General features: G+C 37.6%; 3 protein-coding genes across 3 annotated transcripts in view; all 3 read left to right on the top strand.

Annotated features, from left to right (window-relative positions):
• Positions 1–583: 583 nt before the first annotated feature.
• On the top strand, positions 584–9,686 carry LOC110161488 (FYVE, RhoGEF and PH domain-containing protein 6-like). Its single transcript, XM_055154195.1, has 21 exons — positions 584–680; positions 1,099–3,085; positions 4,347–4,458; positions 4,569–4,636; positions 4,725–4,755; positions 5,519–5,670; positions 5,800–5,956; positions 6,069–6,156; positions 6,368–6,418; positions 6,494–6,552; positions 6,623–6,694; positions 6,773–6,841; positions 6,920–7,003; positions 7,121–7,200; positions 7,279–7,379; positions 7,531–7,676; positions 7,748–7,850; positions 7,941–8,035; positions 8,113–8,241; positions 8,327–8,475; positions 8,552–9,686. Exons 1-21 carry the CDS (start codon positions 584–586, stop codon positions 8,592–8,594), a joined length of 3,873 nt encoding a protein of 1,290 aa, XP_055010170.1. The 3' UTR covers positions 8,595–9,686.
• Positions 9,687–9,835: 149 nt separating this feature from the next.
• On the top strand, positions 9,836–11,905 carry ndufa12 (NADH:ubiquinone oxidoreductase subunit A12). The gene is made up of 4 exons (XM_020926719.2): positions 9,836–9,962; positions 10,197–10,282; positions 11,221–11,308; positions 11,640–11,905. Exons 1-4 carry the CDS (start codon positions 9,874–9,876, stop codon positions 11,818–11,820), a joined length of 444 nt encoding a protein of 147 aa, XP_020782378.1. The 5' UTR covers positions 9,836–9,873; the 3' UTR covers positions 11,821–11,905.
• Positions 11,906–12,267: 362 nt separating this feature from the next.
• The window catches only part of tmcc3 (transmembrane and coiled-coil domain family 3), a 29,495-nt gene continuing 29,365 nt past the window's right edge, over positions 12,268–12,397 (top strand). The window contains exon 1 of the mRNA XM_055154172.1: positions 12,268–12,329. The gene's annotated coding sequence lies outside the window, so the exon portion shown is untranslated. The remainder of the gene's footprint in view (positions 12,330–12,397) is intronic.

The raw sequence follows: 12,397 nt of genomic DNA on the forward strand, positions 1-12,397 counted from the left end.
TGCAATTCCACAGAAACTACAGTAACTCATGGATAAAGGAGCCAGTCGGGAACCATGAGCACAGGTTTGTTTAGCTAGAACTAGGAAAAAAAACTCATGCAAAGCCTTCAATTAGAAAAGGCAGCTTTCATTGAAAAATATAAAAACGCCAACAGAAGGCTATAATAGAAATATTCACGCAATTACTACAAAAGCCGCAAACTAACGTGATCTGTTACACAGTTGCTGGCCTTTTATAAACACGTAACGTTAAAGTGAAGCACTCAGATTTATTTTTGGTGTTATTTTTTCTCTCTTGCTGTGATGTGAGTTGCTGCTGGACAAAACTTTGTCCTTTGTCTTGTACATCTGCGTCGGACGGCGTCAAAGTAGCTGATGCAGAAAGTTTAGTTTACTGTGTATAACGTTGTTATCCCCTACATTGTCGTTTGTTGTTGAGTTATAGCATCTTCCAGCTGATTGCATCGTAATGGACATTTAATAAGTTAGGCCTTATTTGTCTGCTACGTTCACCACAGCTGGACTGTCTCCCTGCACATAACAGTTACTTCTTTTGGTCAGATCTTTCGGAAACATCCGCTTGATGACTATTCTCGTGGTGATGGTCAGCCATGAGATTCAGGGAGTATTCAGGCAGCAGAGCGGAAAAATGACCCGTAAAACGGTACTCAGACTTGACGGTAACAGACTATTATTTTTTAAATTTCGCGTCGTTTCACTTTAATTCAATAATATTAGTATAAATGGTAAACACAACATTTAAAACATATACACAAAGTGAGTACTTGTTTTTGCATTTTAACCCGACTTACTTGAAACATGAACAAAAAAACATTCTTTTAAACATTGTTTGAACCCAAATCATTCGTGCTTTATTGCTGGATATTGTTCTCTAACTTCCAGTGTGATTACGTTTCTAGTCTAAACTGCACGTTGCAACTGCTTCAAGCTAGGATATTAGTGAATGTCTGGTTTAGGTGTTTACTTGTTTTATATATATATTTCCTAATTACATTATATTCTGTTTATTTCATTACATCTTATTTGATTATTTTAATAAAGTTCTGTTTGTTTTAATGAATTTCTGTTTTTATACAGGTGTGAAAAAACCTCCTTTAGCTCCCAAACCTAAACTCCCTGTCTCTCCCAAGCCATGCCCCCCACCTATCGCTCCCAAACCTGGTGTCCTGCCCCAGCCTCCTGCTTCTCAGCCATCCCCGTCTACTCTCAAGAGACCCAAACCAGCTGTTGCCCCCAAACCTTGTCTTTCCAAATCTATGTCATCACCATCCATTTCACACCAGCCAAGCAGAACCAGTGGGCTTCATAACACACCAGACCAATACAAGACTTTGGAAGATAATGTTCCTCAGCTCAATACAAAAAATGAATTTTTATCAAAGACAGATTATAGAGAACCAGATTACATCATTCCTGCCTGTTTGTGTGGACTTCAGGTCTGTTCCCACTGCAAGCATGTTAAAAATGGAAATGCCACTGAGGCTGTGAAAGATTTGCACAAAGACATTTTGCTGAATGGTATTTCTTCAGAAGGATGTGGTTCAACAGAGACAAGGCTCCAAGAAAAGCAGGAAGAAGTAGAAGTTGAGGAGAAGGATCAAAATGAGGGTGCACAGAAAAAGCCAAAGGACAAACCTCAAAGACAGAAACACTCAGATAAATCATGTGTTAATCAAGAGACAAATAATGAGGATGCACACGGTCAAAATAGTTGTGAACATGAACAATCAAACACTCCTCTCAATGTTGAGACACCTGAAAAAGCCACTCAACACTCCACATTAGCATGCATTACTGTAGATGTTTCGTCAACTGTAACACCTGAGGCAGTGCACAGTTCTGCAGATTCTGCTCAGATACTAGACATTGTGGAGGACATTGTGGAATCACCTTTGAGGTTGTACTCAGCTTCGGAGGTCCCTGATCCACCGAGTAAACCTCTACCAGTCCCTCAACCACGTAAATTTAAGAAGCCAGCACTTGTGAGGCAGGAGGGTGTGGAAGCAGCTACTTTCAGTCAAGGGGAACAGACACATAGTCAGAGGGATGAGAATGAGAGAAATAGTTCACCATATTTCTCTGTAGGTTCAGAAGCAGAAAAGTTTTCACATGACTCAAATGGGACAATAGAAGACTTTTATGTGGACGAGTCAGATGCTCCTGTCCCTCCCCCTCGTCAGACCTCCTTATCCCCAAGCCTACACAGAGCAGTACTCCTCACACTTCACAAAAATACCTCCAAGTCTCTAGAACTGCTTTCACAACCTGAAAAGGAGGTAGAGCTACTTCAAACCACTGAGGACGAAGAAGATGGTTATGGGGATTTTGCACGCTACCCCATCACTCACAGCCTTCCAAAGCAGGTCAAACTTGGATGTCAGCATCATTTCGAAAGAAGAGCCTTTTCTGCAGAGGACCACCCAATACCAAGGGCACCTAGGGCACCGCCACCCAGGAAACCTCAAAGACACAGTCTGCCCGTGCCTCCTCCTCCATCCTGCTGCCCCCCTGCACCTCCTGCACCTCCACATGCAAGTGCCCCCATGAGAGATCTTCCTGCCCCACCACCTGAGAAATCTGCATGGAGATTCAGCCGACCATCTGTGACTTTCTTTAGCCGACAGGTGCCCACTCGGTGCAGTGTGCCAGTCAAAAGTCGGGTCCCACTAATTGGGAGCAAGCAGAGGGCACAGTCTTTCTCTGCAGCTGACCTGGCAACACGAATGGACCCCCAGAGGAAAAGCCTGTCTTTCCGAAAGCTTATTGAATTAAGGCTTTCTGTAAAGATGCTGCCCAAACTACTAACAAGGAGTTCTCTAGATTGTACCAATGTAGAGTCAAACTACACAGAAAAACAACTGGAGAGGACTAATAGTTGTATTGGGGATATACATGATGATGGAGAGAGCTCTGCAGAGTATGAGAACGTGCCCCTGTATGAGGAGATACCGGAGTACATGAACCTGCCGTTTCACAGTGCAAGACTGGGATGGCCTGATGATGCAGATGATATCTATGAAGAACAAGACCCATACCACAGGTGCCATGACAGCGACTATGAAAGGTATAGTACAAGAAGACACACTGCAAAAACACTAATCTGGTACCTGAGGAGAAATTTTCTTGACAGAGTTTTTGGTCAGCGTTTGATAATTTTCTATGTCTATTTAATGCACGATGTGTTCCCAAGATAGCCAGCTTTTTAAAATGACAGGTTGGTGTACCTATCTGCATGTTGTGTAGATAGGAGGTTTTTATTTACTGTTGTGTGAAAGTCAACCTTTAGTGACAAAGGCATTGTGTCTGAATAAAGCATTGATGTGCAGCAGGTCAGCCTGTTTTCCTGTGGGTTATTTTCAGTGGCTACAGCAGGAAATGTCTGAGAATCGCAGAAACGCCACAGCTCTTGAGAACAGGGAAAATAAACTTTCAGCGACCGCCAGCCTCCTCCTTCTCATGCTGCCCACTCATGGACCATGTTTTACCTCAAACTCAGTCACATTGTTTTTTTACACCAAGTCTAACTTCAGTTACAAATTGAATTTAGCACTGAATTATGTGTCAATGAATGGTGGGTTGGATAAGTGCTCCCAAACACTGCCCCTAGATGTGATTTCTCATATCAGGGAGGCCCATTTTCACTATAATTATGCAATTATAAACAAAGCAAAACAATTATTTCATTATGCAATTTTGCATTTGCTGATTGCACTGTGACGGTCTTTGAGCTTTTGCAGTTTGAAGGCAGTGATGGGATACTAAAACAATTACAATATATTCTTCGTCTTAATTGTGCTGGTATGTAGTGGTTGGAAAGTGTCCACGTGTAGTGTTTCCCAGGCATCTGAGCCTGTTAAGTTTATCTAGCCTCAGGCTGTAAACAAGTGGAGCTCTGTGCCTGGCCCAGTAAGTTGGAATTCTCTCTAAGAGAAAGAGAGAGGGACTTGAACGTGTATTGAATTTTAGGTAAAAGAAACCGTCAGGAAACAAATACGGAAGAGAAAGAAAGACCTCAAGCTGAAAGCAAGAAGACTTTTCTTCTGCAAATCAACTGTTTTTCCCACCACTGGTGGATTAACTGTGTAGGAAATTATAGATAATATATCGGCATGAGGAGGCTAAACTAACACATTTGTACATTATCTTTACTGATGAGAGGCAAATTAAATCTTTAGTGACATAAAAGTTTTTACTTATACAAAGCTTATACAAAGCTTCAACCAGTGTGTAGACTTCACATCATGAAATATATGCAAAGTTTCAATTCTTAGCTAATGTTTTTTTGTGTTGTTTTACATGTGTGGCCTTGGTGTTCTGATGAGAAGTGGTTGGCTGAGGCAAGATGTCCACTCTGAGGAAGATGAAATCCATAGCTCAGATGAAGAATATAACAGTTCAACATCCAGCAAAGAGCACACTAATGACGTCGATCGGCAGGTAACATGTCTTTGTGTTGGCATATCAACTATTTATTTATCCATATTCTCTGTAAGTGACCGCAAGTTTTAATAAAATCGCTTTTGCATACCCTTGCATTTTTTTGTTAGCTTGAAGAAGAAATCAAGCGTAAGAAGGTGGTACACATTGCTCAGGAGATAATGAGTTCAGAAAAAGTGTATGTTACCTTTTATTATCCAAAGCATTGCAAAGTAAACCCAGTATTTGTGAATTATGTGACTAAATTAATGTAAACCTGTTTTTAGATTTGTAGATGTCCTGAAGCTTCTTCATATTGTAAGTATTTTAGTTTGTGTTGTGTTTATGTTTTTTATAAACACAGTGTTCTATTTTATACACAGCAGCAGCATTTGTTTGCAGATTATCCCACTGCTAGTTTTGAATGGTGGGGGGGGTTGCATTTTTTGCGATATATGATATAACTCATTATTCATTCTGGGATGATGATGGTTTGGTTTCTGAAGCAGGTCTGGTTGACAGAATTGTTCTGTTAGTGTTGGGAGTATGAGGTATGCCAGTCTGTCAAGAAAAAGGTCAAATGACATTCTTACTAGTTGTGGATGCTTGACCACAGCTGCTTCCTTAGGCACACATGCTGTGATTAATGCACTCTCCCATGTGTACTCTCCCATGAAATACACAGTTAATGTAATAGTGTATAAAAAGTGGCAGGTCACAAGGTATTTTTGGCTATACTCATAGGACAACATGTAAAGAAGGAAGAGAAGAGCTTTGATTGTTGTAAATTGTACTTAATATCATACACTGCTTCAACAAATGTACAATTAAACTTTAAACTAGAGACACAATAGCTGTCACGACATATTGATGTTTTTTTCAAGACTGGTTTCTCCCTTAGCAGTTAATCCAATGTTAGAGTGGAAATAAAGTTAGTTAAGGCCAAAGATCTTGACTGGCATCCTTCCAAGTGGAGATATCAGTGGACAGTGAAAGAGCTGACTGAGCACAAATGCTTTGGCTATACAGGCTGCTCTCAAGTCATGTAAGCCATGAGATTTAATGGTCAATGTTTCTCTAGGACTTTCGAGATGCTGTTGCCCAGGCGACGCGTCAGAATGGCAAGGCTATAATGGATGAGCGCATCCTCAACCAAATCCTGTATTATCTGCCTCAGCTGTATGAGCTGAACAAAGACCTGCTGAAGGAGCTGGAAGAGAGGGTGGCTCACTGGTAACCACATTTTACTATTGCAATGCTTTTGTAAACCTAGATTTCTTCATTAACATCAACATAATAGGTTTACATTATAATCTGCGGTACAGTATTATATATGTTTTTAATTCTTATCATGTGTTTTAGGACAGATCATCAGAGACTGTCTGACATCTTTGTTAAAAAGGGCCCTTATCTAAAAATGTACTCTACCTACATTCGTCAGTTTGACATCAATGTGGCTCTGTTGGATGAACAATGCAGGAAAAACCCAGCATTTGCTGCTGTTGTTCGAGAGTTTGAGGTTTGGGCACTGCAATTTTAATGTTAATAGGTTTTGGGGTTTTCAGTAAAACTGTTTAAATGGGAAAGGTCTTTGGCAGAGTGTAGAAGACTTTTTGTTTATTTTTACATAGATGAGTCCAAGATGTGCAAATTTAGCTCTGAAACACTACTTGTTAAAACCAGTGCAACGTATACCCCAGTACCAGCTTCTGCTCACAGGTAAAGTCTTTTTCTATACCTTGTCTATACCGTGTCTTCATTTTGTAGCTTAACCTTTTAACTTTATGTGTGTCACATCATCTGTTTTATCTTAAGCATGTTTGCCCAATTTATTTTGCAATCACCCATTTGCTAAATTATGCCGAAAAACAAACAAACAAACAAACAAAACAAAAAAACTGACTGAATAATGACATATATTTCTATGCAGATTACCTGAAGAATCTCTCTGCTGATTCAGAGGATCACAAAGACACTCAAGGTAAAGGGTTAACAACATTTGACACAGTTTTGTTTCAATACATGAGCTAATAAAATGGTATCAATATCAATGCAGCTGCACTGTGTATAGTGAAAGAAGTGGCCAACCATGCTAATGACATTATGAAACAAGGGGTAAGGATGTGATTTGAGTTTATGTTGTGCAGTTTTAGGCTAACTACTACATTAACCTTAACTCTCACAGGATAACTTTCAGAAGCTGATGCAAATTCAATATAGTCTCAACGGTCAGCATGAGATTGTACAACCAGGAAGGGTAAGTGATCAGCATTGTAGTCTTTCTATTAAAGACAAATAAACCACGGTTATTAATTAAGTAACCTATCTCCTTCAGGTGTTTTTAAAAGAGGGAACTTTGATGAAGCTTTCCCGGAAGGTTATGCAGCCACGAATGTTTTTCTTGGTGATCAAAATGTCTATACTACACATTTTGATCATTTTAATGAAACAAACGAATAATTTGCTAATGTCTTATTTTTAGTTTAACGATGCCCTAATGTATACCACACCAGTCCAATCTGGGCAGTACAGACTGAACAGTATACTCTCCTTAGCTGGAATGAAGGTAAATACTTCATGTATGTCACGGTGTAACAAAGTTGTAATTGTGATGATTATGATACTATATGGCTCTGTACTCTATATTTGTACTCTATAATGAGATAATTCATGTGTTGTGTAGGTGAGCAAACCCAGCCAAGAGGCCTATCAGAATGAGCTGAATATTGAGAGTGTGGAGCGCTCTTTTATACTGTCAGCCAAGTAAGGTTAAATTTGGTTTTAAAAAATGTCATTTGAATTTAATTGTTTATCTACAATTAATTTTTTCATATATTTTAGCTCAGCCTCAGAAAGAGATGAGTGGTTGGAGGCTATTGCCACAGCAATAAATGATTACACCAAGAAGAAAATAACATTCATATCAAGTCGTAGTCAGGAGGTACAACACACATTTCTGTTAAACACCACTTTATACTCAATACAAATTGTTTAATGAATTTTTGTATTATATCATACATAAAATGCTGTTTACTTTATTTCTTAATTTGAATGAACGTTTCAAAAGCTATATATATTTTTCCATCTGTACTAAGGCTGACGAAACTGTAGACAGTGGGGCGCCACTGGGTTCAAAAGCTCCCATTTGGATCCCAGACCTGCGGGCAACAATGTGTATGATATGTACCTGTGAGTTCACTCTTACCTGGAGGAGACATCACTGCCGAGCCTGTGGCAAGGTGTGCACCATAAAAAGTAAATACTTTGTAATGCACACCAAGATAATTCACACTGTATTTCTGTGTGAAAGGTGGTGTGCCAGGCCTGCTCCACTAATAAGTACTATCTGGAGTACTTGAAGAACCAGCCCGCGCGTGTTTGTGACCTATGTTTTTCTATACTACAAGAAAACAGTAAGTGGTTGGTTTCACACTGACTTATAATTAAGATGAAGACCATGTATAGTGGATGTGTGAAAGAAATATTTGATTTATTACCTTTAGAAGATCGTTGTGCATCAACATCAATATCCCCAATCAAAGCTGGAGCTTTTTCCTTCACTAGGAAACAGAAAAAGATTCCTGCTGCACTAAAAGAGGTTTTACTTCATAATAACGTGCATCTTAAGTGTAAAAAGACATGTTTCTCAGTAATAGTTCCTGTATTTGTGCCCAGGTTTCAGCTAATACAGAAAACTCATCAATGAGTGGCTACTTAAATAGATCTAAAGGTAACAAGAAGCAGTGGAAAAGACTCTGGTTTGTTATCAAGAATAAAGTCCTCTACACCTATGCAGCCAGTGAGGTATAATGATTTAAATGTTTTGTTCAATACAGCAAGAAAACCATTACCTGTGCTATATTTGTCTTAAATGCAATCTATATTGCAGGATGTCGCCGCATTGGAGAGTCAGCCTTTGCTAGGCTTCTTTCTCCGAGAAGAGAAAAGTGGACCTGCACAGAAGTTACAGTTTAAGTTGTATCACAAAAACACATTATTTTACATCTTTAAAGCAGATGACATACCGACTGCACAAAGGTAGTACAGGAAAACTAAGCCCTAAGTGAAAGTGCTATTTGTGAATATGCTAATTGTGCTATTGATTTATGTTTAGATGGATTGAGGCATTTCAAGAGGCAATGATACTTGAAGAATAAAAGCCGTGAGGAGTTTTGAAAAAGTGACAACCCATAATAAACTCAGGTGGACTCCAGCCTATGAACTTAAAGAAGAAACACTACATAATGTGGCCATGAAGAAAGTTACGCACCATAGAATGGCTTTCTGTCAACATGAAGGTCAAAGATTATAAGATTATGAATTCATATTCAAAAGAAAGTTTGTGGAAGTGTCAAAGAACAGACAATATAGTGGAAAATTATGTTAATGTTATAAGATAAGCCTTTAATTGCCACAAAACACTATAGTTTGCTTATTCCTGGGTAAAACATTTTTTTTTCTGACATGGATAATTACAGGAACGGTCAAAATAGTGTGCATAAATTCTGCAAAGAAAGACTAGACATTAAAAAGTGCCTACAGGTTATTAGCAAGAGCTAGTATTTTATAGGCATCTGTTTTTACCAAATATCTTTTTTAACCATAGTAAAGTATTTTTTAATGCAAAAATCACTTAGAATTGTCTGTGGATTAAATTTTTACTGTGAATATTTGGCATATCTTATTGTGTAGGTTGATTTCTGGGTTAGAAATTTTTTCCTTTTACTTTTGTTGCCTTCCTGGTGAAAACTGGAACTGCTGCAATTAATGTAAACATGTAGTATACAGGTCAATTATTTGCATTTGCTAACGGTGTACATGAAAGAGCTACAGTGAGAAACAAAGCATCAAACTAATGCTATATTTATGTCAACTTGGGAGAAGTTTTTTGTTGCCACTTTTTGGAAGTCAGGGTTAAATTATTTTGATATTTTGTTGTGGAAAAAAGCAATCATATGGAAAGACTTATCTTAAGAAAATGCACCATGATTGACAGAATATTAAGAGCTTTTTTGTATTATTAACAATGAGAACAAATTGTGTGTTGATCTGTAGCATTGCACATTTGCCTTCATGTTTTACATTTTTGGATGGTTGTTTGAGATAGATGAGGCTACCAACTATTGCACTACATCTTTATAGAGATTTATAGCAGAACGGTGCTGTTTTATTTCGTGTCAAGGGGATGCCAGACTTCTCCACAGTTGTAAAGTAAAACATTTTTACAGTAATTACAAATTAACCCTTTTCCAGAGTAAACTGTCAGGTAACAGTTTAATAAAATATGATAATTGTATGATGCCATTTTCGTCGTCTTTTACACATTTTCAAGTTTCAAGTGCACGTTTGTGTCTGGTTTCTATGTTCCATGGATCCATGTTTTCAGCGGACCCTTATAAAGCAGAATGGTCCGTCATCGAAATAGTTCCGTCAAAAATGGCGGAGTATGCTAACCTCGTCAGAAGGGCTTTGGGGCAGATAAGAGGTCATGGAGGAGTTAAAGGATTTCTGCTGCAGTTTTTTAGGTAATAAACTTATATTTATCGTTAAACTATTTGGTGCCTGGTAAAATACTTTAAAAAGTGGAGTAAGTGGCTACGACCTTCCATCTTCTCTTAGCAGTAATGCTAACTAATCCCAATGAGTAAAGTTATTTAGTAAATATATACTTATTTCATTATTGTACCATCCGCACATTGATTTCATTCAGCATTAAATGATATTTCATTCATACACATGTAAATGTATCTTTTTTACAGAGTGAATGATATTAAAACTGGAGCACTGATAGGAGTGGATAAATATGGGAACAAATATTATGAAGACAAGAAGCATTACTTCTTTGGTGAGTAAAATAATAATTTAGATGAACATATTTCCAGTCTGCCTCAGTCATATCAAATATATTTTATTAAGATAGCGTTCAGTTTTCTTAAAGCAGACACATTTTGCAATTTCAACTTTCATGAGCTTTTCACAATGTTATAATGGCGTTCCTTTAGTGGCTACTCAGTTATGTTATTTTATATTATATTATTATGTTGTAAAATTAGACTACAGATCAAAATATATCCTGCAGATACAGGAGCAAAAAAAAAACCTCAAGTAAGAGTATCCCATAACAAAACACTGTTTTCACTTTGTACTTAGTTATTTTCGACCACTGGTTTATTCGGAGTTGAGTCAGAAAATTTCAGCTCCCTTTCCTAAACAAACGTGTGGAGTTTGAAGTAATCACATAGAAATGCATGTTGAAACATTGTTTTTTTCATTAAGAACATATTTTATTTGTAAATGCACTCCATCAGGGAGGCATTAAGTGGCTTCACTTCACTGACCTTCATATGGGTAAAATTTGGCAAAATGTCACAATTTAAACAACTAATTAATTAATCAAAAAAAGAATAATCACCTGAGTAATCAATAACCAAAATAATAGGTGGTTGCAGTCTACTCCTCTTCTTATTCCAGGTTGTATGCAAAGGTTAAATAACTGAAAAATAAAAATACCAATTAATGAAAATGCAAACATGGAGCTTATTGATTCAGAATAACAGGAAGTCAAAGGTCTCATTAAGCTAAGAAGATTTTCAGTTTACAATGACCAAAATATTAAATATTGATCTACATACATCATCTATGTCTGTTATGTAATTTTTAATTTTTTTTGCAAATCATACTACTGGCATTATGCTAAGAATAATAATTAAAAAAACCCGCACATTTGTATTCTATACATGCATTTTTGCCAAAGTAATAAAAATCTCTGTTTTCTCTATTAAGGGCGTCATCGCTGGGTGATCTATACAACTGAGATGAATGGAAAGAACACTTTATGGGAGGTGGATGGGAGCATGGTGCCAGCTGAGTGGTAATATAAATTACAATATGTTTTACAATAGGGCTGCAAGATTAATTGAAGTAACTGAAATCAAAATCTGAATGGATGCCATAAAGCTGTAATGTTTATTTTATCTTATTCTGCTTAATAGTTTAGATCTGAAACATCATCTTCATCAGTTGATATTTCAGTTCTTTTTGTGAACTTTGAACAGAATCCTATTATACAGACATAATTCCCAAATATCTATATATCTATATCTATATCGATATAGATATAGATAGACATAAATTATTTGCCAAAGCGTTCAGCCCTAGTTGAAATGGATCAGTCAAAAGAATCCCATTGTTTCTTATGTTAGGCATCGTTGGCTGCACTGTATGACAGAGGATCCCCCCACCACACACCCACCTGAGCCTAAGAAGTTTCTGGCTGAGGTGCATCAGTTCAATGTGAGTGGTTCCTCACAGCAATATGTCCCATACCCAACGACACGCAAGAAGATACATGAGTGGGTGCCTCCGAAAGCCACACCTCAGTGATACTGGACGGAATTGTCACTTTTCAATGTTGTAATTTATATTAATGGCCATAATGTTCACATACAAAATAAAATATCTATTGCAATTTGAGTGAAATGTGTTTTTATTACTATATGTGTATAGTCTTAGGGACAGAGTCTGCATTCCAGCTGTCACTTTGATTTTTAGTCTTCAGACTCCGAGGATTTTTTTTAGTGTCTAAGTTGTCTTTCAACTTACAGAATGCCAACCTTGTCTCAGTACCTCAGGCAATGAGCTTTGCAGTATACGTTACAGTAAGCTTACACCACAGTGTCTGTGACAGACCTCTGTGTTAATCATGTAGGATTATGCTGAGCTAAAGGAAACTTTGTAGCAACCAGCATTTCACATTAAGGTGTGTAGAAGTCTCCTCATGCTGATTGGATAAGAACTACGTGTTAAAAGTGATTCACAGCAAACACAGTCACCAAACCGGACTGGTGCTCAAGACTAGCATAGGACTGCTACAAAGAAGAGTGTGTGTGTGTGTAAGTAGATTTTAATGTGTTTCTTTCTTGTTTGTATAACCTTCTCTTTTTTTGGTGTCAGTATAGTC

The sequence above is a fragment of the Boleophthalmus pectinirostris genome, unplaced genomic scaffold, assembly GCF_026225935.1.
Source record: "Boleophthalmus pectinirostris isolate CB_2022bp ecotype Guang Dong unplaced genomic scaffold, ASM2622593v1 HiC_scaffold_18, whole genome shotgun sequence".
Classification (NCBI taxonomy): domain Eukaryota; kingdom Metazoa; phylum Chordata; class Actinopteri; order Gobiiformes; family Gobiidae; genus Boleophthalmus; species Boleophthalmus pectinirostris.

What these genes read in the sequence shown, in the direction of transcription:
- LOC110161488 (XM_055154195.1), top strand. Translation starts at nt 584, where the DNA reads ATGACTATTCTCGTGGTGATGGTCAGCCATGAGATTCAGGGAGTATTC. An exon ending in ACACCTATGCAGCCAGTGAG is followed by an intron (nt 8,242 to 8,326) that starts GTATAATGATTT and finishes TCTATATTGCAG; the next exon opens with GATGTCGCCGCATTGGAGAG. An exon ending in GACATACCGACTGCACAAAG is followed by an intron (nt 8,476 to 8,551) that starts GTAGTACAGGAA and finishes ATTTATGTTTAG; the next exon opens with ATGGATTGAGGCATTTCAAG.
- ndufa12 (XM_020926719.2), top strand. Translation starts at nt 9,874, where the DNA reads ATGGCGGAGTATGCTAACCTCGTCAGAAGGGCTTTGGGGCAGATAAGA. An exon ending in CAAGAAGCATTACTTCTTTG is followed by an intron (nt 10,283 to 11,220) that starts GTGAGTAAAATA and finishes TTCTCTATTAAG; the next exon opens with GGCGTCATCGCTGGGTGATC. An exon ending in AGCATGGTGCCAGCTGAGTG is followed by an intron (nt 11,309 to 11,639) that starts GTAATATAAATT and finishes TTCTTATGTTAG; the next exon opens with GCATCGTTGGCTGCACTGTA.